The 25257-nt window shown below is 38.7% G+C and overlaps 1 protein-coding gene across 1 annotated transcript; it reads left to right on the plus strand.

Moving 5' to 3' along the window:
- The first annotated feature begins 22971 nt into the window (after positions 1-22971).
- LOC125776138 (uncharacterized) lies at positions 22972-23571 on the plus strand. Its single transcript, XM_049447020.1, has one exon. It carries the CDS (start codon positions 22972-22974, stop codon positions 23569-23571), a length of 600 nt encoding a protein of 199 aa, XP_049302977.1.
- The last annotated feature ends 1686 nt before the right edge of the window (positions 23572-25257 follow it).

Below are 25257 nucleotides of genomic sequence, written 5' to 3' on the forward strand. Positions count from 1 at the left end.
TTAACGCTTTAATTGTCATAAAACAAATAAAGAATTAAAATAAAATCTCTCCTAAAAATATTTTGCTTACTGATGAACAATAAAAATCTACGAGATTACTTAAGTTTTTTATTTAACTTATTTAGCTTTAGGCATAACTGAAATTAAAAATATAACTATTCCGTTAAATTGCTTTGTTGGAATCAGTTGTAAATGTTAAAGATTAAGTTGAACTAAAGAACAGTCTAAAGATTTAAGTTAATTTTTTATTTTATTAATATTTTTTTTACTTTGCATATTTTGACGGGCATGGCGAAGCCTCGCGCAACCATTGCCAGCTAGTTATAAATAAATTAACACGTGTGCAAGTGAAACTTATGTTATATTAGGAATCTCATATTTTTTGTGTGTGTGCAAAATGAACTTATTATACGATTTTAGTGATGAAAGCGATAATGAAATCACATTAAAAAGGAGAAGACTATTTAGGGCACGTCTGGAATATGAATTCCTGGTATCCACGTTGGAGTATAATGAGCGTTTAGGCTAAAACGTGAAAAAATTGTTTTGTTTGTTAAATTTGTTGTGTCCTAACTGGAGAAGAAGACAAGTAGAAGCCATTCTCTAACGGTGCAACAGCAGCTGCTGATTACGTTACGCTGGCTAGGAACAGGAACCACATACCATGCAATAGGTGACTTGCATGGTGTGAGCAAAGCCATTGTGTGCAGAGTGGTAAAAAGCGTAGTTACTGCAATAAATACCGCCTTGTTTCCAACGTATGTAAGACGGCCAGAAAATGTGGATCAAGTGGTTACTAAATTCTACGGCATCAGAGGCATGCCGTTAGTTTGCGGCTGTTTAGACGGCACTTTCATAAAATTACATGCACCCAAAGAGCATGAAGAAGTTTATGTTGATAGGCATGGTAATCACTCCATTTCGTGTATGGTGGTTTGCGGACCCGATCTCCAGTTCTATTACTCCTATGCAAATTGGCCTGGGAGTACTCACGACTCTCGCGTCTTGCGGAATAGTTGTTTGTTCCACAGAATGGAAAACGGCTGGCGTCCAATTCAGAATGGAATCATTCTAGGTGATTCAGCATATCCGCTGAAAGATTGGCTGATTCCTCCACTATCTAATAATAGAAGATTCCTCAATGCCCATAAATCAACCAGAAAGTTGTGGAAAATGCAATTGGTATTTTAAAGGAAAAATTTCCCATTTTAAATTATTTGCGGGTGAGCCCAGAAATGGCCAGCGATGTTTCTACTTGTGCGGTCACACTTTGCAATTTTTTACGCACTGAAGAAGATGAAAACTAAACAATTACTAACCTCAGTGACTCCGATAATGTAGAAGAAGACAGCCAAACCATAACAGACATTAGAGGCAAAGCTAGGCTACAAACTATTTTAAATTATTTTAATTAATTTACAAATAAGAAAAATATTAATAAAAAAAGTATAAAGAATAAAAAGGTGTAACTAAAAAAAATAAGGGGGTGTACGCCCCCTTACGGCGTATACATGGCACTCCACCTTTTCATCCATTTTCAATTTTTTAATTTCTGCTTCCCCGTGGGCGGAAGAACCATTTTCCATACATCGCTCTAAATTTAAAAAAATATAGGACAAATTTTAAATATAATTTAATGGTACTCACTTTTTTTCGGGAGCTCTCATTCATAGGCACTGGCTTTTCTTCCTTCTTGGTAGCAGTCACTTCCGTAATTACCAACGGTGAGTTACTGTCATTGCTTGTGATGCCAATCAAATCTTGCAATGACATATCCTGACCATTATTCTCTTGGGGCCAAATACCATCGCAGGTTGGTGACTCCTTCCATCACTTCTAAGAGGTATCCAACTCGGATAATTTACAGCCCCTGCCTCCAGCCGCCCCTGTCTTTCTGGAGTTGTCCCTTTTATCCTTAATTTGAAAAATTGCTATATAAATTTTTAAAACTTTTTTTAAGTAAACTCACCAGTGTCGCCCGCTTATCGCTAAACTTACCAAAGAGAATGTCTTGGCAGCTAAGATCTTCCGCACTACACTAATTTTGTTATGTTCATTTGCCATTTTTACAAATAAACAATTTTTAACTTTTAACATGTGTTTTGATTGATTAGGGATGTGATAACAATCAAAACAAATTATCGATATACATACATATATTTACACATACATATGTATGTTTAATTTATCAAAATAACTTTATAAAAATATTTCATTTTATTTAAAAATTCACAAGTACTTATACAAGAACTTGTAATTGTAGAAATTGTAGTTTACAAGTGCAGAAAACTACAAGTGTTGTCAAAATTTTAATGAAACGCAATTTATCAACACTTGTGAAAATTAAACTTGTGATTGTAACTTGTAAACTTGTAGAATTGTAGTTTGATGAAATAGGCCCCTGGTAATTTTTTAAACATGCCGTTTACGTTTTTGAAGTAGGATCCATTAATTTGAATCTCATTTTCGAAGGAAAGTAAACAAGTTCCCTTTATGGTCTTCTCGGTGTCTGCGGTAGTCTTGACTAAAGTGGTATTATCGTTAATGATGATTATGCCATCATCGACCACCATAATTGGTTCAAGGTGGCTAGGGCGAGTGCTGCAGTGGGCAACATTACCAGAATGAAGCTGCTGCGCGCACGTTGGATGTTGTAATTTTTTGCAAAACGTTGATGTGAGCGTTGCGCTGCAATTTCCAAACGCCAAAATTTGATTATGACAATCGGCAACATTGTTGTCATTCCCAAGGTGCAGGATTGTTCCGTTGTGTTGGACAGGAAAAATAATAATTTTCTTGCAGACTAGTACTGGCTTGGGATATTTGATAGAAAAATGTAGAAGATTACCGTGTAATGTAATAGAACCTTCATATATTGTTACGATTTTACTGCTTGCTAGTTTACTTTGCTTGGTTCGTATCTCTGGATTGACGATTAAAACCAGAAAATGTTTAATTCAATTCAACAACTCTTTATTTTACAACTCGTCTACTCTATAACAGTTTACTCTTAGCACTGATTGATTACGTTGGCGCTGCACGGCTTATATAGCCACGCACTCCTCGCTGATGCCGACGTGTCCTTCTAGAATATTGCGTCTGGAAATTACAAGAACATAATGCTATACGCGCCAAATGCAGCTAAGCAGACAGCCGCGGCGCCAGACTCAGCAATTGTTTAAGTAGACAAGCAGACAGCCGCGGCGCCAGATGTCTACAACAAGAGAAATGCTATCCCATATACCTACAGCTATTGTTCATAAAAAGGGATGCATATCCCTTAAGCCCACTAAAGCCTAATCGTCCCGATTAGGCACAAATCCTCTTGAACCAAATGGGACGAGCCTCTCCAAATGTACTACTTTCATTTTACATCGTGCTTTCCCATTTCTTTGTATGCGGTATACCACGTCATTTAGTCGATTTAATCCCCATATAGGGTCCTTCCCAAGCTGTCTGCAGTTTCGGGGAGAAGCCTTTCTTTCGAAGTGGATTGTACAACAGGACCAGATCACCTTCTTCAAAACCTTTTGAATTTGCCGCTTGATCGAACCGGTCCTTCATCTTATTGCTCATCAGATGCGTATGCTGTCTTACCATTAGATGCAATTCATTCATTTCTTCCTTTAAGGCAGAACAATAATCTCCATCATTTCTTACAGCTGTAGGATTCGTTCCAAACTTAAGATCAGCAGGGAGTCGCAGATCAGATCCGAAAATAACCTTTGCTGGCGTGTAACCAGTTGTCTCGTGCTTCGCTGAACGATACGCCAGCAGGAACATCTGGATGCACTTGTCCCAATTCCGTTGATCTTTATCAACGATTTCCCGCAGATGTTCTTCGAGCGTTCGGTTGAATCTCTCCACCATTCCATCTGATTGTGGATGTAACGCTGTTCTCCGTGTCTTGTGGATGTCCAATAATGTACAGACTTCTTGAAAAATGGAAGATTCGAAATTCCTGCCTTGATCTGAGTGTAATTCGACGGGCACTCCGAACCTTGTTATCCAATTTTCTACAAACGCTTCGGCTACTGTCTTCGCTTCTTGGTTTGGTAAGGCATATACTTCTGGCCATTTACTGAAATAGTCCATGACAACCAGTAGATATTTGCTTTCGGCCGTATTGGTTGGGAACGGACCTGCAACATCCATTGCGACTGGTTCAAATGGTGATCCCACGTTGTACTGTTGCAGCCTACCGCGACTTTTGGCTTTAGGACCTTTAGCTGCCATGCACTCTACGCAATTACTTATCCATTCTGCTATGGAATCTCGACAACCGATCCAGTAGAACCGTTGTTTAATCTTCTCTATAGTTTTTGTAATTCCAAGGTGCCCTCCACTAGGTCCATTGTGATATTCTTTCAATACTTTCGGGATCATGGATTTCGGTACTATGATCAGCAGACGAGACTGTTTGCCATCTTCGCTTTCCCAGGTACGATGAAGGTATCCATTAACGAGGTTTATGCTGTTCCATTGGGCATGCTTTTGCAGTTGGACTCTCGCTACTTATTTGCTCCTTTCGTGGTTGTACCCCATTTTCTTTGGCCATTACCAGCTTTGCAAGATCAGGGTCCTCCAGCTGATTGATTCTGATGCGGTGAGGAATCCAATCATCTTCAGGTTCTATATTCAGTAATCGCACGTCGATTATACCTTCTTTTCCTTCTGATTTGGAGCAATGTTTACATTCCAGTGGACATGGGCGACGTGATAATGCATCCGCATTTTTGTGGTGAATCCCCTTTCGATGTTCCGTTTCGAAGTCGTAATTCTGTAATCTTTCGATCCATCGCGCAATTTGGCCTTCCGGATTCTTAAACTGTAATAACCATTTTAATGCTGCATGATCAGTCCTCAGCAAGAATCGTTGTCCATACAAATACTTGTGAAAATGTTTTACACATTCCACCACAGCTAGTAGTTCTTTTCGCGTCACACAGTAGTTTTTCTCTGGTTTCCCGAGCACTCTGCTGTAATACCCAATTACTCTTTCTTGTCCGTCGATGAGCTGAGACAGGACACCTCCAATTCCATAAGCGCTCGCATCTGTATCCAGGATGAATTTCTTTCCAGGTATTGGATAAGCCAACATCGGCGCCGTACAAAGTAGTTCTTTAAGCAGCTCAAACGCTTTTTCTTGTTCCAACTGCCATACAAACGGGCGATTCTTCTTTGTTAAATCATGTAAACTTCTAGCCACGTTCGCAAATCCAGGTACAAAACGGCGGTAATACGTGCATAAGCCGAGGAAGCTGTGGAGTTCATGTATGTTGGTGGGTCGAGGCCAATCTTTAACTGCTTTTATTTTTCCTTCCTCGGTGTGAATCCCCTCAGTTGACACTTTATGTCCGAGATATGTGACCTGCTTCTTCCATAATGAACACTTTTTGGGATTCAAGCGTAATCCGGCTGATGCTATTCGCTGAAAGACTTCCTCTAGATTTTTCAGATGATCATCAAAACTTTTTCCCATGATGATAATGTCATCAAGATACACCAAATATGTCTTCCAGTTGAGTCCTTTTAACACATGTTCCATCAGTCGCTCGAACGTTGCAGGCGCATTACATAACCCAAATGGCTTCACAGAGAATTCCCATAACCCGTCGCCCATACTGAAAGCGGTCTTTTCACGGTCACATTCATCAATCTCGACTTGCCAATATCCACTTTGTAGATCTAATGTAGAAAACCATTTCGCTCCAGACAAGGTGTCTAATGTATCGTCGATTCTCGGTAGAGGATAACTGTCTTTCTTTGTGACATCATTCAACTTCCTATAATCTACGCAGAAACGGGTGCTACCATCTTTCTTTTTAACTAAGACGATAGGTGAGCTCCATGGACTTATTGAAGGTTCGATTACACCGTTTTTGTGCATGTCTTCAATAATTTTGTTAGCATCCTCACGTTTTGCTAGTGGAACCCTACGCGGAGCTTGTCGGATTGGTTTAGCGTCTCCGGTATTTATGCGATGTTTGACAATGCCGGTTCTTCCTGTGTTTCCTTCGTTTGCAAATATGGATGCGTATTTTTCTAATAGTTTTTCTGCTTTTAATTTTTCATTTCTATGCAGTTCATTCAGCAAATTATTTAGGAGTGTAGGACTTATCTGCTGTGGCTCAATAGTAGGCTTCTGTTGTGACCGTTCGCATCGTGCTATTGCACTTATATTCTGGCACTGTCCAATTACTGCTCCTCTCTTCAGACTTATAGGCGGGTTGAATTCATTCACTACTTTGACCGGAATGGTGGCGTCTTCTCTAGTTTTCACAAGCGTTCTTCCTACCACTATGGGTGCATCTACGTTTCTGTTGGTTCCACAATCCACAATTCTTCAGTCCCACCTCCTCCATTCACTTTAGCCCATACAATCGCCTCAGAATTTGGTGGAATACTCTGATTATCATCAACAATCACCCTCTTACTTTCAACGTTGGTCACATATCCGGTGTTTATAGGCATCTCCATGTTCTGGCAAAACAGCATTTGCTTGTTTAAATCCAAAGTAACCCCGTGATCAATCATGAAATCTACTTCCATTATAATTTCATCCGTGATTTCTGCTACGATGAAGGTGTGATTAACTTCCAGGGTACCAATCATCACTTAGCAAAACACTTTTCCCGCGACAGCTGCTTCCTCCCCGGTGGCCGTTCGAAGCTTGCAACCGACTAATGGTTCAACCGTTCCTCCTACCACATCCGGTCGGATAATTGAATGTGTGGCACCAGTACCCAAAGTAAGCGTTGACAGTCGTCCATTTACGATGCCGTTGATAGTAAGATTGTTGTCATGGCGACATATTTGTGATATCGAGATGGCGGGGCAAATAGTTGTGGGAACCAGCTCACGCCCCTTTGAACTGTTCCATTTTAGTTTAACGATTTGTGAGATGTGGATCCTTCGTCCTCGTTATCTGTTTTTTGTTTCCGTTTTGATGGGTTTACTTTTACATTGCAATTTCGGGGAAAGTGACCCGCTTTTCCATAGTTGAAACATCTTCCTGTTGTATTTACTCGCGGTGCAGCAATTGTCTTCAGAGTCTTCAATATTTCTTCCATCAGCGCCGGTTGTTCCATTTCAACCCTTTGTACTTTGTGTGCTGGTTTACTTAGTAGCGAAGCAGTTTCCTGTGTGAGGGCGTGCGAAACCGTTTCAGCAAACGTTCTTTTTGGCAATGCATATGTGGCGCGTTTGGTGTCCACATCACGAATTCCATTTATGAAGCTTTGAATTTTTACCCTCTCAATGTAATCCACAGGTGCGTCTGCATTTGCCAAATGAGCCAGTCGTTCTATTTCAGTCGCGAACTCTTGCAATGACTTATAAATTAAACTTATACTAAAAATTAAAATTTAAAAAACATTCTTTAAAAATGAAATGATAGAAAAATAGTTAGGTAAAATAATTAATTTGCTGCATTTTGGTGCTTCCGTTTTTGACTATTTTTGGCAAACTGAAAAATCGTCTTGGTGCCACTTATATATTCAGCGTCATTGCCCTTCACTTCATGTAAGAAGACATCTGAAATTTAAATTAAAAAAAGTATATAAGTATGTAAGTACACATGAAAATATAAAGTTTATTAAGTTTTATTATTAAGTACCTCGGATAGCCATAGATACTTTTAAGACGCGACAGGTTTTTTGTCTGGCGTTCCACTCCAAGCAAAATGTTGAGCACATTCATCGGATACCAATGAGCGCCAAGCTGTTCTGACGAATTTCGCTCCTGTGTATTTAATATTTTGCATAAGTTCCGATTTCTTCAAAAAAAAGGAAATTGTAAAATTGGCTTTCAAACAGTCAATAAATATTTACTTACAAATTTAGCATATTCTTTATCCTTCTGGAGTAAACTCTCCAATTCCATAAATTGCTCCACTGTGTTTAAAGGTTCCGCTGGCATAATCTTTTTTGATGGAACATTGTCTCTGCTATTCCTCAACTCTGCGATATCTCGCCGCAAGCTTCTTACCTTCTCGACGATTCTTCCCATAGATTTGGATACAGCTGCATCAATGGTGCTTTGAATTGCTGCAAAAAAACATTTTCATTAAAAAAATTTTTCAAATAAATAATTGATATTGACTACCTTCTAAAAATGTGGGATCCAGTGTATAGCTTTTAATTGTTCCTGCTTCTTCGACTATGATGTGGTTATTTCCGTTTTGGTTGATGGATGTTTCAAATTGCAAATGCAAAAAAAAAATTATAACAACGCCCTAAAATACAACATGCAACTTACTCTTTTATATTGTAAAGGCCTTTTTTATTTTATTTTATTTATAACACTTCTAAATAATACTTACATGTAAGTAATTTTTCAATGCATTATTTTTAATCATTAACTTTTCCACTGTTTTATTTAAAACGCACGTCTTTACATCTCACAAATTCAATAATTATGAACTGCGATCACTCAAAAAAGGAAAAACAGTCGTCAGAGAGTCGGCGAAAAAACTAACGGGAAATGGTAAACGGTTGGTTTACTTTTTGTGTTTACATGTAAACTGATTTGCAATGTTGCATCATAGTTTACATTTATGTTTGTAAGTAAACGTTTTTTCAACGTATTTATTTTAAACTTACAAATATAAGATAAGTAAACTTATAATTAAACTTATTTCTCACATTTGCAAGTAAGTTTACTCAAATGTTTGTAGATAAGTTTATTTTAGTGAAGATTTACAAAACATTTACGCAATTGTTTATTGGGATATAGCAATACAAATACAACTTAATACAACTTTTGTAACAATATGATACCTCCATTAAATCAGTGATAGTTGTGTTTGTAGAGTGCATTTCAATAATGTTTTTTATAACATTTGAGTTTAACAACATGGGATTTATTATCCCTATCTTTGCAAGGGTAGTAGTTGAAATTAAAGTTTCATTTTCATTTATAATGATCCTATTTCTTGCATGCAACATTTCATACAAGTGACCAGTGTCGATCTGTCCAGCTTTTGAGTTTTCAATGATGTGGTTAACCGTTTCTGTCAGTTAATTTATCTTTTCTTGTATCCTTGTGTTTATTTCTACCTGATGTCGCTCTAAAGTTGTCGGAACTTTAAGTTTTCGAAATCGTCAAAGTCAGGCGTACCTGCGATAACCTTTAGGGCAGTACCCAAAACGTTAATGCTTCTAGCCTGCCTGTGATGCATGTCCAGTGTTGTCAGAAACATTCTCATATGGGATAGAGGGAATTGCGTTGTTAAGCCTTTGGTTTCCTCAACTATTCCCTTGTATACTGTAAGATTAGTTGTATGCCTTAGATAGCCAAATTCCTCCCAAATTTGTAGCTTGCTAAACCTACAAGGAGCTTACATTGAAAAGAGTGGCGGGTTTCTCGTAGTTATGTATAGCATCTACTTTGCTGCGGCTCGTTTTAATGCCTCCCCTAGACACAACAAAGCCTTAGTATTCAACGCTTTCCTTAAAAAATTGTGATTTCTCGCGCGAAATTCTCATATTAGCTTAATGTAACCTCTTTAACACCCACTCGAACATGTCGAGCATATGTTTTTCTTCGGTTTCTGAAAAGATAATAACGTCATCAACGTAAACGTAACAGGACTTTCCTATTTGTTCTCTCAATACATCGTCGATAGCTCTTTGAAAAATGCTGGGCGCATTCTTCAAACCAAAAGGAAGCCTGCCGTTGCCTACCGAGAAAGCGGTCTTTTCCCTATCGGATTCTGCGAGAGTTATTTGGTGGAAGCCCGATTTCAGGTCGAGTGTTGTGAAATACTTGGCCTTTCCTAGATTTGATAGTATCTTGGGGATATTGATAGATACATTGGGGATGGGATATTTGTCATCGATGGTTTTTTCGTTTAATTTTCTGAAGTCTATTATAAGACGTTTTTTCACATTGCCTTGTTCGTCCATTCCTTTTTTATCTGCAACCCATATTGGGTACCATTTTAAATTTCGTATAATTCGGGAACTGGATGACAACGGCGAAACTCGGAATAAGCGCTGATGCCGCTCGATGATGAAAAACTCGGGAAAAACGGTGATTTTAAATTTGGTATAATTCGGGAACTGGATGACAACGGCGAAACTCGGAATAAGCGCTGATGCCGCTCGATGATGAAAAACTCGGGAAAAACGGTGATTTTAAATTTTGTATAATTCGGGAACTGGATGACAACGGCGAAACTCGGAATAAGAGCTGATGCCGCTCGATGATGAAAAACTCGGGAAAACGGTGATTTTAAATTTGGTATAATTCGGGAACTGGATGACAACGGCGAAACTCGGAATAAGCGCTGATGCCGCTCGATGATGAAAAACTCGGGAAAAACGGTGATTTTAAATTTTGTATAATTCAGGAACTGGATGACAACGGCGAAACTCGGAATAAGCGCTGATGCCGCTCGATGATGAAAAACTCGGGAAAAGCGGGGATTTTAAATTTGATATAATTTGGGGGAAAAAAAAACGCTGAGGTTGATTGGTTTGACTGTTCGTACACGCGCGCTCGCTGCTAAGAGTCAAAGCGAAGTGAGTTGCAGTTCCTTTTTTTCCTTTTTTATGTTTTATGTGGAATCAGCTGGTGTGATGTGGTTGGTTGGTGTGTAGTGTGGAATGTGGGTTGTAAACCCTGCTGACTTGTGAAGGGAGTATGGTGAAGGTGCGTGTCCGTGATATGAAGTTGGGTTGATGTGGTGTGATAGTGTGGTGTGTGTGCGTATGTACGGGGGAGGATGCTCATTTATACAGTGATCTAGCCGGTCGGATAATACCATTTTTTAGAAAATCGCGAATTTCAGTATTCTCGAATTCCGCTACACCCATTGGATAAGGGTATAGCTTAGAATACACCGGGTCGTCACTTTCGGTGCGAATAGTGGCGACAATATTTGTGTTAAATGGTAGGGCCTCATTAGGATCAGAAAAAACGCGTAATAAGTTTTTCACCATTTTCTGAAATTTGCCCATTACAACCTCGGGGACTTCTATGTCCTCTACTCGTGTGAAATTCACATTTGCACACTTTAAAAACTTTATTTCTTCTGAGCCATTATTAGTTATTATTTTTTTTGATTTTAGATCTATTGTTGCGTTTGTTTGCGTTAGCAAATCCAGACCTACTATTCCGTCGATCGTTGAAAGAGACGGGAGAATAAAAAAGGTACTGTTTGTGCCGAAAAGGTTTACCGTGCATTTTTCTTTAATGTGAGTAAAGCCATGGATTGACTTTATTAAGAAAGAATTTTCGACAGGTGCTATGTGCTTAAGCACTTTTAGAGGCTTTATATAGTTCTTTGATGCCCCCGTATCAATCAATAATTTTAGTTTTCTCCCTGCAATTGTTCTTTCAATGAACGGTAGCAAGGAGTCCTGTCTAAAAAATTTAACTGGTTAGGTTCAGTAAGGTCGTCTTCGAGTCGTCCTCTGAGTTTGCTAGCTCATGATACGTCGTATCTTCTTGATTAGAAGTAGAATTTACGTTCTACGATCTACCGAAGGTAGATCTTTAGGCCGGGCTGAGAATAACACATCACTAAGGGGTTTCTTAGTCCCTGAAATAAATACGCGTAATGCATCCATTCTGTATTTTTCGTTTAGTGATGCAGCAATTGATTTTTCGTAAGTCATTATCGTTTTGTTAGTTAAAAGGGTTAACTTTTTCTCTACCTCGTCGTAATATTGTAGTAGTGACAAACTTCCTCGACGAAGAGTTGACATCTCCTGTTCGATCAAGTAGATTGGTCGTTTGTCGGAATAACTAAAATCGAGTCGATTAATTATGGCTTTAAGATTTAGAACGGTATTAAATGAGGCCAGAACCATGTCGGCCGAGCCTTTAACTTTATTCCTAATGATGGCAACAGCCTGATAATGTTTGCTGCTACTCTCATAGGCTTCAAAAACTTTGTAGGCGCTGTGTGCCGCCTGCCGCCACGATACATAATTCTCCTGCTTACCGTCGAAGTCCGGTAAGGACTTTACAATATCGAGTGGCTCCTCACATCTAATCCCGGGTACAATTTCTGTTTCCCTATATGTTTCTATGTTCGGTGTGTCGATTTTAACGTCATTTAGTCGTTGATTAATACTTGCAAGCTTTTGTTCGAAATTTTCTCTTTGAGTGGCAAGTGCACTACAAACTGCACTTTCCCCTAATGCCCTTAATTGGTCTGGTTCCAGCGACATTTCTTGTCTTTTGTCTGCCACTCTATATTCTGTCCACCAATTTTCTGTATTATCCCTATTGTTGCACTGTCTTTTACTAACTTCTATTCCGTTTAGGCTCTCAAATATTTTGTCCAGGTCCTGATCACTCATGAGCTTGAAGTAAAACCGATACCAATAAGCTGGCCTGCGCAAAATTTATTTCTCAAAAACTCGTGCAAAGATTTACAGTTATATTTAACACAAGTTTTCTTTTTTAGCTACTTTTTTTATTAGAGCAATTCAACATACTATATTTTTTGCACTCTACTTACATATTTTTGAATCTTGATTCTATTGTTTAATTTTTTGTAGAAATTTTCGATCCCCTTTGGTCCGTGATTCCTTTTTTTGTGACGTCTCCTCCTTGATGCGTCCGTACAGTTATTCCCGAATAGTTTTTTTTACTATTTTTTATCGAGCTTTTTATTTCTGAATAGTTTTTACTATTTTTTATCGAACTTTAATTTTTGTTCCCGAATAGTTTTTACTATTTTTTATCGAACTTTAATTTTTTTATTCCCATATAGTTGGGCGCCAATTACAAATAACCGTCTTGTTTCTTTATTATTATCACTTTATTAATCAGATCATGCTGTCTGATGAGTTCTCTGCTACAAACTGAGACTTACATTCTAAAGCTAATGTCTTATATAAGTCCCTGCACCTTGTCTGGTGTTGTTGTGTCCCGCAATTCGTTGTTAGTAGTAGTTGTAGAGTTATTGCAGCGGATACGACGCCGACGCTTGCGTTGGCAGTTTGCCGCTACCGCTGTGCCTTACCCGTCAGCGTGGGAATGTGAATTCGTTGACTCAGGCCACGCGCGGACTTTGTTGTTGACAAAATGCTGCTTATGTTAACTGCTAGCTGACAGCGTGAGAATGTGGATTTGCTAACGCAGGCCACTCGCGGACTTTGTTGTTGACAAAGGGCAGCTTATGTTAACTTATATAACCCTATATCTGACTCTTTTAGTTTTAAGACTTACAAACAACCGTTATGTGAACAAAACTGTAATACTCTCCTTAGCAATTTTGTTGCGAGAGTATAAATATCAACTACGGTGGTCACTTTACGATATATTGCTTAATATTTATTTTATACATTAAAAAAACTAATTGAACAGAAACTCAAATTTCGTATTTAAAATAACTTGCAGTTGTAGCATTGTTATAAAGGATGCTTAAAAATAATCGATAGCTGATAGATGATAACACAACATATCCAGACACACACATTTATGTAGGTAGGATAGAGACAAAGAAGTTCTTACTAGATGACGGGCCCAAAGTATTTTTATCTCCTTTAAACTGGTTGATGTGAGTGTTGGGCCTCTTAAGGCATTCAAATTTTCTTCTAACTCCGACCACAATATCAACTCGTTGCAACTCAGGATGTTGCTTTCTGAATATTACTTAGTTGTACAGCTGCTCATGAGTTGTTTTGAAGCCTAAACACGAATTAAATTATTATAAATTGATAAAAAATTACTCGGCTGTTCATTTCTTTATTTCGCTTTGTTTATTTTTATAAAACAGCTTTTTGTTTTTTCTTATGAGGTTTGTGCAAGAATAACCTCAAAACAAGCCGAAAAAATTTGAGTGCAAAAGCAATAATACGTTGTTGAGCGTTTTGAATACACAATTACTGTCGTCCCTAAACAAAAGTAGCAGCGGAAAATTACTATCATGTCTCATGTCCACAGATTTTGTATTGCGCATACGTGAATAACGTAACGCTGGCTGCAAAAATTGTAATTTTTTTAAAAAATGCTTGATTCGAGTTAATACCCACCATTGAATAACCATTTAAGACGAACTCGCACCACACAATATAATCAACCAATCAGAAGCTGCCAACGGAAAATCGTATAACTAAATTGTTTAGACGTAAGATCGACACGTGTTTGTAAAAAACTTCTATAAATAATGCATCCGCACATTACTCTATTTTTTTTTTTTGTGTTTGCAAGAAGTTTACTACAAGTTGTTGAAATTACTGTTAAAAACTCTTCATGCCCATATATAGTTGGAGTGGCGCAAACCTAATTAAGTGTGGCGGCAACGCTAAGAATTGAAAAATTCGATTGTGGCAGCGCATTAAGAAGTAAAATATTTTAGTTTTTAAGAAGTAAAGTTGGTTGCAGAAGTTGCGTCAGGCGACTTTATAAATCTAAAATCTAATATATTTTTAGAAAAAATAATAAAATGAATTTGGGAAGTCGATTTTCTGGTGAGTTCAGATTCGTTGCGTTTAATTCATTTGTTTGTTTATAATTTTCTTCTTTGTAGTTCATTCTTTCTCAAAAACACTTAGTAATTTTTTAAAAGGTGTACTTCATGTTTTTCATTTATACTTATGCTCGTTTTCACAGTCCATACTTAAGTTGTGCCCAAATAAAATCTTAGCTAAGCATTATTGCAGAATGAGTAGTCGTTTGCGTTTCACATTCAATGCTTGATTTCTATAATATTTTATTATGATAGCAACGTTATGGATAACATATATTTTACAACTGTCATCCATAAAAATATGTTTGAAATATTTAAATTATGACAGACAATACATAAATTTGCGAGGAAAGTTATATCGAAAATGCAAGTCGGAGCACCTATTGGAACTGGTGGTGGCTGCCATCAAATTCAAGCGGACGGACACCTGCTCGAACGATAAGAAAGAAGTCGCTGAAAACTCAAAACAATTCAAAACAAAGATCAGCTGTTACTTAAGGGGTTAGGGGTATTCAGAATTAAAAAAAAATCAATTTTTTTGCCTTTTCGTTAAGTGTAATATCTTAAAAATATTCTCTGAAAATTTCACGTTGATCCGATAATTAGTTTTTGAGTTATTCGACAAATAACAAAGAGAGCTCGGACACTTCAAAGCGCTAGTGTGAAAGTTTAAACGCGTTTTTCTCAAAACTATTATTATACAATACGAAATATCTCCTGTCGTCAAACAAATAGTCATCCCATAAGTGGCTAGGCTCCTACGTCACTATTACAGTCATAACTTCGAAGTTGTAGATTTTCCGGCTATCCAGCATTAACAGAAAAAACAATGTTAGCCTTGAATTCCAACCCAGAAAAACGCTGGCCAATAAGTGTTACTTTGGACTGAGTTGGCTGTCTCGACGAACAAAAAACAAACTCTATAAGCCACTCATTTTACCGGTCCTACTATATGGTACACAGGCATTCACGAAGACAACATTTTATGAGTCGACGTTACGAATTTTCGAGAGAAAGGTTCGGCTAACGATTTGTGGTCCTATGCACGTTGACCACGGCGAATATCGCATTGAATGGAACGATAAGCTGTATGAGATATACGACGACCTTGACATAGTTCAACGAATTAAGAGACAGCGGCTGCGCTGACTAGGTCATGTCAAACGTGTGGACGAAATCACTCGAGCTCTGAAAGTATTCGACACAATGCTAGCCGGGGGAAGCAGAGGAAGAGGAAGACCTCCACTCTGGCGAATAATACCACATTGTAAAATATAATTATGGAGGCACTCACCTGGTTAGCATCGGCGTCCACCACCCCTGCCCCCTTCTGCTGGATGTAGCCGCCAGCCTTTGGAGCTCTGCTGTTGGCGCCTCGCAATCATGTGGCATGTAGCAGAATGCAAGGGGTAGAGATTCATCCTTGCCACTCTTCACCGACATAACCGTCAAGTCATCTATGGAAACACTGTAATTAATATGGAAAAATAAATTTTTCTTAACCAATCTTAATGATATTACCTTAATAATTACGCTCGGGGTGTATGTTGTTTAATTTTGTGACTTCAACCTAGCGACTACGTTACCCGATGCAACCTATTGTTCCTGGGCTAAAGCCACGTCGTTGCCGCCTTTCTCTAGATTGTAAAGAAGCTCGACCGAGGCGATATCTTCCCGAACCTCGCGTACAGAAGCTTCTCGCCCGCCTATTGATCTGAAGGATGGCTATTAGCTTAATTTGTATGGAAGGCTTAGCCAACATAATTATGTTGGCTTGTCGAAAACTATCATAGCTTGTATATTGAACTAGAGGCATTGCCAGTTCATTCTCTTTTTCCTTTCACAATAGCTAGTTTTTTTTCAAAAAAACAGTAGTGGGCAATAGCAAGAAACCTTATTTAGACAGACAAAAATGTAAACAAACCAAAATTACAGATTTTTTGGATGAGTATTGAATTAAAATTAAGACAAATATGAAAACTTGTTTTCAGTTTTTTGTATTCTAGACCTCAAATAAATATACATATTTGTATAGTATATTAATATTCCGTTTACAAATTTGAAATTTCAAACTAAATTGCTTATTGTTCTTGTCCGCATTGCCAACACAATTAATTTTTAAGCGAATATAATATGATATTAGCTACATCAGTGCGTTTTATTTGTCCATGATTTAGCTATTGGCTTGTGATGGTAAAATAAAACACGGCATCTATTGATATAAGTTGTTAGTGTACTTTCAGGCTAAGCTACAATAAGTAATCTTTTATGGCGCCAAAAAATTCTATAAAACACTGATGGTTTTCTCCTCTGCGTCCAGGAAAGGTGATATCCGCGAATAACAAACCTTCCAATCCAAATTATAGATGCCCAACTTTCCAGTCACTGAGAAATGTGAAAATGTGAGAACCGCTCATCTACCAAACTGACAGTTGACTGGATCTGATAGGTTTTGACGTTTTGCAACTGGAATGACTGGAACGGCCAGTTATTATATAATTATCATAATTATTAATAAATTATACAGAAAATATTATATGTTTAAATGAAGGGATTTGTTTTATATTTTATTATGAATTTAAATATATTTCTTGAAACGTTTTGCAATGTGATGCATAGTAATTATGTAAATAGTTTTGCTGTTTATTAAAATAATTTCTAATTGTAATAAATGTTAGGTGTTTTAATTTAAATGACCAAAAATCATTATTTTGCCCGATTTGGCTACAATGGAAAATTATATAAAAAACGCTTATTTTGAAGCGCTCTCACACTGGAATAAGTTGGACATCTCTTTATCGCTGGTCGCTGCATCTGCACTCCAATACACCTGGATACCACGCTTTGGATTCAATTTTAATTTTCTTTCTTTTTCCACCAAAATTATTTATTTTTTTTAATTAGCACAATTACTCACGCTTTTAACAAGCAGAGTTGCCAGAGTTCAAATAAAAATAATACATATCTTGTCTTTACCAAGATCTCAGCGGGTATTGCAACGCTTCATATATACGATGTGTTTCTGATGATAGTTACCCAGTATCTCGACCTGTAAGCAAAACGGCAAATTCATTTTCCCACTAATGCAGTAAAATTCGGCATTTCTCCGGAAAACTTCATTCCCACGATGCAAGCCATAATCAATGCTTAACTAAAAGACCGCGTCCACGCATTGCAGCGACTAAGGCATACATTAATTATTAAATATTCATTACAGTAAAATTGTATTTATAAATAAGAACGAAAGCGGTGTAAGAATAACCCCGTGGATCACTTCCAAATTTGAAAATAATTAATACCAATTTTCTTCGATTTGTTATTAAGCACAAATGAACATAAAATATATTACTACATGTTGACTTTTTTGTTGCATTAATTTTATATTCAACTTGTACGAAATTATTAATTTTCAAAGTTTTTAATTTGTAATACTTGTGATAATTTTTAGAATAATAGTTACAATTTTTAATTATAAACATTTTTAAATTCAATTTTAATCTGCAAGAGGCAAGAGGACCATTTCTCCATTAAAATTTTAAAATGATTGCTACAATAATATTTCTTTTTGTTTACCAAACATTGTCCGTTGCATAACTGAGATGGATTGAAATTACGCTGAATAATAATTCTCAACCTATGAATATATTATATGATGTCATTTCGGGATATGTCTAGATAATATTCGCTTTCATTTTCATCAACAACGTTATTGAATGATTTAAAATACAAGTTAATTAATTTCGTTAACACCTACATTTTTAGCCACTAATAACGTAGCCCGATTATTCAGCCAGCCAAACAATTAATTTTCACTATCAGGAATACACTCTCCCTTAATCAAGTTAATTTCGTGATGAACTGCGTATTTGGTTGCAGTTCAATGCTACCATTCCCTATATATAGTAATTATATTATGTATATCTGAGACTGGTTCAGTTTGCAATTGTTCGCACATATTTATAGTTGCCTTATGATAAGTGAAGAATGGCAATCCCAGACAGTGGTAAGACAGCACCACAAAATATTTCATCGTTGCCGTTTAAATCTTGCATTGTTTTCATCTTTAAATAACAACAACAAAAAATTGAACTTTTTGTCAACACTGAAGCTATTCCGCTATTTTTTTTATTAGATGTTGCGTTTGGGTAATTACGAATGCTTGTGCCTCTTTCGCCTATAATCTAGCAGAGTAGCCGCAATTCCTTGGCGATGCAATTGTCAATGCGATTTTCTGTGGTGATATTAAAAACGTCTTACCAGTTCCACATGGGGCGTCCTAAAAAACTGCCTTGTTCGGTAGCATCAATTTGTATAATCCATGTATACCCAAATTGCAGGTATTACTACTACTCCCGACCATGAGCTTCAGGAGAGGAGGGCTTGACTCAAAACGCCTAACGCGCTCAATGAATCTCCCGCGAAGAAGCGAGAAGATAGATACCGCCTTTAAATAAGCGTTCACAACCCCCACCGGGGTTGCACGGAGGGAGAACCTACCCAAAAGAAGGAGGCAACAAAGCGACGAGGGAACAGAAGTCGACGAAAACCCCTGGACAACAGCCCATCAGAATTGAGGTCAGTAAAATTCTGATTATGGTATACTGGAAAATCGACACGGATCAGATTTACATTGGGCTGGGGAGAGCTTAACGAAATGGCTGGTAGGCTAAGACTGCTCTCACCTCCGTTTCGTTAAAACCATACACCGCAAAAACACCAAAAATTTAACAGAAAGAACAACAAAACAAAAATGGTCAAGAAGGAGAATACGGGAAAGCAGTAGGGTACTTAGATCCCCCATATTCATCGCCACTTCAAAACAGCTAGACAAAACTGGAGAAAAGACAGCCTCAAGGGAGACTCCGGTCACACCAGCAGCACCGGCAAAACAAGGAGAAAGGAAAAGCACCCCAGCTAAAGAAGGAACTCAGAGCTCGCCGAAACAAGAGTACATTACCCAAATGAGACGAGCAGAAGAGGAATCCCTAGAAAAGTGCAAGAGTATAGTGCAAAAAATAAAGTTGGCGATAGCAAAACAAAAGAACGTCAGCATGGACGTCAGGAACGGGACGGCACAGCTAGATGAGCTCCGACGTCATTGAGAGCTACCGCAAAACTGGCCCACTGCAGAAAACGAAAAAAAGGTGAGCACATCACGACCCCCCAGTCAGTAACCTCGAAGCGGCGTACGACAAGCCCTGTGAAGCCGCGATAAACAGCGCGACCACGACACGGCAAAAAGTTTTGCCTAAAAAATCCAGAAAGACCCACGCAAACAAAGGAACGGTGGAGGAAGCGCCTAAAAATGCAAAAGAAAGGCAACAAGTCAGGAATATGGCTGCAAGACAGAAGTCAAATAACAAGCCTAAACGACAAACAGAGGTCATGATAATAAAACCAGCAGAAGGAAATAGCTACACCAAAGTTCTCAAGAATACCCGTAGCAAGGGAGATCTTAAGCAGAGGTAAAGACCAAAGGAATCCGCAAAACAAGAACCGGGGCCCTATTATTAGAGCTGGAGAAGGGATAATCTACAAAAGCCAGCTTATGTGAGGCACTTAAGACTACTGTTAAAGAAACCGCAACTGTGGCAGAGACCTCGACTCGCTCACAACGAAAGAGTTAGTAGCAGGGGCTGTCAAAGAAGCGCTACAGGACCCCGCTGAAGACTTATCGATTAATTTAAAAGCTCCTAACACAAGAGAGCAAGTAAGGGCATATATAATGCTGGACCAGGATAGCGCTGATACACTGATGCGACAGGCACTCATCAAAATTGTCTGGGTTAATTGTAGGCTGCGGTTAAAAGAAACCCCCAAAAGGTGCTTCCGCTGTTTTGGACCAGGGCACTTAACATGGGATTGTAAAGGGCTAGATAGAAGAGGGCAAGATGCTGGCATAAAATGCGGCCAACCAGGTCACAAATTGAAAGAGTGCACAAAGCCTCCTTCATGCTGCCTTTGCAAAGAGGCTAATTAGGAACTACCGAAGCAAATGAAGATACTACAAGCCAACATGCATAGATGCAAGGCCACTGACGTACTACTCTCGAAAATGGTGATGGAGAACGACTACGAAATAATCATTATAAGCGAGCAAATACAAAACGAAAGAGAGAGGTGCCTGGCTAGAAGATAGCAGCTCAACCGCCGCTATATAGTTACGATCAGGGAGTAACGCTACCACTGTAAACAATGGGAACGGCAACGGTTTCGTCTGGGCTTTAGTGACCTGCAAGTGGCACATACCGCTGCTGTGACGATAGCACCAATAATGCGGAAGACATTTTTCACCCCCTCACTATAAACAAAAAACATGCTGTATATTACAGTAGGCATGTGTTGTTATTAACTATTTTTAATAATTTTTAATTAAAAAATATTTAAATGATTCTTACAGACATAAATTTTGCACAAATGCTTATGATTCGAAATATAATTTTTGTTCAACGTCCCCTGGTTCTAAGCTACCTCTTTACCAATTTTCAGCCAAATCGGGACAGCCGCTCCTGAGTTATAAATAGTGTAACTAACACGACTTTCTTTTATATATGTGGCAACACCATGATCTATTACTTTAAAATGCAACCGTATGCTATCCTGATGTTGCCTTTAATCGTATCGTCGCTTTACACTTACATTCGTTTTTGAAAAGGCAAGGCATCAAACACTGCAACTTTGAGTTTATGCCTTCTTCTATAAAAACCCGTCAACGAATAAGGACCACTACATTGTAAAAGCCTTTAATTGGTGACCCCGACGTGATCTAGCACCAGAGGTAATTCAGCGCCCAGATTAATCCGGTGTTCATCCAGTACTCCAGTGCTCAATGCGATCGCGATCCTGTGCCATCTTCCTTTTTCATCACGTGCACGTGCAAAGGCGTGAACAGTGCAGCTTAGATCATTTCCCGGATTCCAGTGTCATGATGAATGATAGCATGGCCGTTTCAGGTGGAAGCAGCGGTGTCGAGGATATTTCAACCCAAAACGTTTCGCCCAGACTTCCGCTGCCCTCGATGTCAGAGGATAACATCGAGGCATATTTTTAATACGCTTTTATTAGCTTCACTTGTATGTATGTATGTATGTATGTAACTTTTTTAAGTGGTACTGAAACGTAGAATATTTGAGCGACACTATAGGAAGGCGTATGTATGTATGTATGTATGTATGCTTGTAACTTTTTTAAGTGGTACTGAAACGTAGAATATTTGAGAGACACTGTAGGAAGGCGACAGTAAGTTTAAGCAGCTCACCAAAAATATGCAACATCTTTATAAAACTAGTTTTGGCGACATTTGAGTAGCATATGTATATACTGAAATATAAAGAAAGTATACTTTATAAAAATACATATACTTACATATGTACATATATAAGTATAACCGCGCACCAGAAGAAATAATATCAAATAATGCAAAACATGTGACTTTTAGGTAATAAAAAAATTAATACTTATAATAAAATTTTTGTAGTAAAAAAAAAATTCAGATACTAGTTTTCAAAATGCCTGCGAGAAGCAACTGTAGTAGAAAACTCCTTTTTTAATACGCTTTTATTAGCTTCACTTGTATGTATGTATGTATGTATGTATGTATGTTTGTAACTTTTTTAAGTGGTACTGAAACGTGGAATATTTGAGCGACACTGTAGGAAGGCAATAGTAAGTTTAAGCAGCTCACCAAAAAGATGCGCTTAAAAGTATGCAAAATCTATATAAAACTAGTTTTAGTGACATTTAAATAGCATACTGATTTGAGCGTCGACCGTTTATAAGATGCAAGGTTGTACAGTAGAACATGCAGTAATTTATCTGGTCTCTCGACTGTTTGCTGCTGAACAAGCTTATGTAGCACATAGTCGTTGTAGATCTTTGGACTGTATTCGAATTGAAGAACTGGACTGTTCAAAGTTGACAGGTAAAACCCCATGTAACAGTGAAGCTTTAGAAGAAATGATTCGATTATAAGTAATAATTCGTAAAGTCGTCAATAGAACTTGGTCGCAAATAATGTAACAATTAGCCAATGAAATGTTACGAGTAGATATTAAATGCTGCCAAAGTATCGATTTACTTAACCAATACTTCATGTCATAGTTCATATTTTAACAAATTTTGAGGTTTCTCACATCAAACTAAAAAATTAAAAATAAATATAGTTTAAAAAAAACTAAAAAACACGCTTTTAAAGCATATCAAACTAAAAAGTGAAAAATAATTCTTTGTATAAACTAACAATAATAATGAAGGATTTCCTTATTGTGAGAAAAGCGTGGGCTGCTTTGTGACATATTTTTCATATATCGAGCATGCCACGCTTTTCTCACAATAATGCAATCCTTCATTATTATTGTTAGTTTATACAAAGAATTATTTTTCACTTTTTAGTTTGATATGCTTTAAAAGCGTGTTTTTTAGTTTTTTTAAACTATATTTATTATTCGCTAGGTTTCTGGTTTGAATCCTCGCGAGTTTTTGAAGATTCAGTGAAATTTAACATTGTGTTATCAAGTGTACCTCCGGCAAAACTAATTGAAATGCGCACTATTATCGACGACACGCCTCTTACGGATAAATACGGGTATATTCGGTGGAAAATTATTGATATTTTCACCGAAAACCAGCAGCGCCGCGTCCAATGGGTTTTAAAGGAGCTACCGCTGGGCGATCGTAGACCCAGCGAGTTGTACCACGAGATGCGGCGCACTGCTGGACCCGCACTCAGCGAGAGCATTCTGCACGATCTGTGGGTTAGTCGTTTACCGCCGTACGCCCAGGCGGCCATTATCGCGACAAACGCTCCTATCGGTGAGAAGATAAAAATCGCGGATTCCATCTCAGAATGCTTAGAGATGAAAGTTGGTAACCAGATTTGCGAGGTTAGCACCGAACCGTCGTTTCCAGATGAGTGGTCGAATCTTCGAGCTGAAGTCTCCGCTTTAACAAAGCAAGTCAATCAATTCATGCGCAACAGCCGCACACAACAGCGCTCTAGATCTTCAAGTGCCTCACGCAGCAGAAGAGGAACGCTCAATGTACCGTGCTTGTGCTGGTACCATACGAAATTTGGGGCAAATGCCACAAAACGTCGACAGCCGTGTACATTCACACAGTCGCCGCCTCAAAATGTCGAGTAGGTGGGCGGAGCTAATCCAGTATCAGGGCTCGGCAAATACCCTGATATACAAAGGAGCTATCGACTCTGCATCTACGATACATCAGCAAAAATGAAATTTCTCATAGACTCAGGTGCAGATGTCTCTGTCATACCTAAGTCAACAAAATTAGCTCATGCTCACCCATCGTCAACACTCCTGTTTGCCGCGAATGGCTCCACCGTATCCAGTTACGGTGAAGTCATGCTTAAACTTAATCTTAACCTGCGGAGGGAATCCAGAGGAATGAATTTTATTGTCGCTGACGTATCGCAAGCCATTCTTGGTGCCGATTTTCTTGGGTACTATGGCTTGATTGTCGATTTGCAAGGCCAGCGTCTTATCGATCGCACAACATCGCTTAAATCACTGCGTATAGTAACGCAAGGCCAATTTTCGAGAATCTCAACAATCAACGCTTCGCAAAAATTTTCAGGTATTCTGAAGGAATTTTTAGAACTCACGTGTCCACCAGCGCCAGGCAGTCGAACAGACGCTTCCATAGTTCATCAAATCACTACCACCGGTCAACCTGTTTCTGCCAGGCCACGACGTCTATCACCGGAGAAGCTCGCCGCTGCACGCGCCGAGTTCGAATTACTAATCAACCTCGGCATTTGTCGCCCTTCAAAAAGCAGCTGGGCGAGTCCGCTCCACCTCGTTCGGAAAGCTGACGGATCATGGAGACCCTGCGGCGACTATAGGGCATTAAACGCTATCCGCTACCATTTCTGCAAGATTTCTCAACGGTTTTAGCAGGTAAGACAATCTTTTCTAAAATTGATCTGCAAAAAGCCTTCCACCAGGTGCCAATACACCCTGATGACATCTGTAAAACAGCAATTACGACACCCTTCGGGTTATTTGAATTTACCCATATGATCTTCGGTTTGCGGAACGCCGCACAAACCTTTCAGCGACTAATCAATGAGGTGTTTAGAGGATTGGACTTCGCAATTACGTATTTAGACGACGTTTGTATCGCATCCAAATCAACTGAAGAGCACCAGGAACATTTCCGAACGGCGTTTCGTCGATTACAAAATTACAAATTAAAGATTAATGTTTCAAAATCACAGCTTGGCGTTACGGAATTGGAGTTCCTTGGTCATTCGATCACCAAGGATGGTATAAGCCCGCTCCGCAGCCGCGTCAAAGCGATAACACACTTTAAGCTACCTACTGTACCAAAGGAGCTTAAACGCTTTCTCGCCACACTTAACTTCTACCGCAGATTTTTGCCCAATGCGTTACAGCATCAAAGCTCTCTTTTTACGATGGTGCCCGGCAACAAGAAAAACGATAATCGCAACCTAATTTGGACAGAAGACGCCGTACGCCATTTTTAAGGCCTGCAAAAACCAACTTGCGAACTGCGCTGTTCTAGCACACCCTCTACCCAACGCAGAGCTGTCGCTTTGGGTAGATGCATCCGACTTCGCAGCTGGGGCAGTTTTAAATCAAGTAGTCAACGGGGACCTCCAACCTCTTGAATTTTTTTTGCGCAAATTCTCTCCAGCAGAAACACGTTACAGTACCTACGATGGCGAACTCACCGCACTCTACTTGGCTATGCGCTACTTTCGTTACATGGTGGAAGGTCGACTCTGCCATGTGTATACCGACCACAAGCCGCTTACTTTCGCGTTTCGTCAGCAGTTGGACTTC

Source organism: Bactrocera dorsalis, chromosome 2, assembly GCF_023373825.1.
Source record: "Bactrocera dorsalis isolate Fly_Bdor chromosome 2, ASM2337382v1, whole genome shotgun sequence".
Taxonomy (NCBI): Eukaryota; Metazoa; Arthropoda; class Insecta; order Diptera; family Tephritidae; genus Bactrocera; species Bactrocera dorsalis.

What these genes read in the sequence shown, in the direction of transcription:
- LOC125776138 (XM_049447020.1), top strand. Translation starts at nt 22,972, where the DNA reads ATGCGCACTATTATCGACGACACGCCTCTTACGGATAAATACGGGTAT.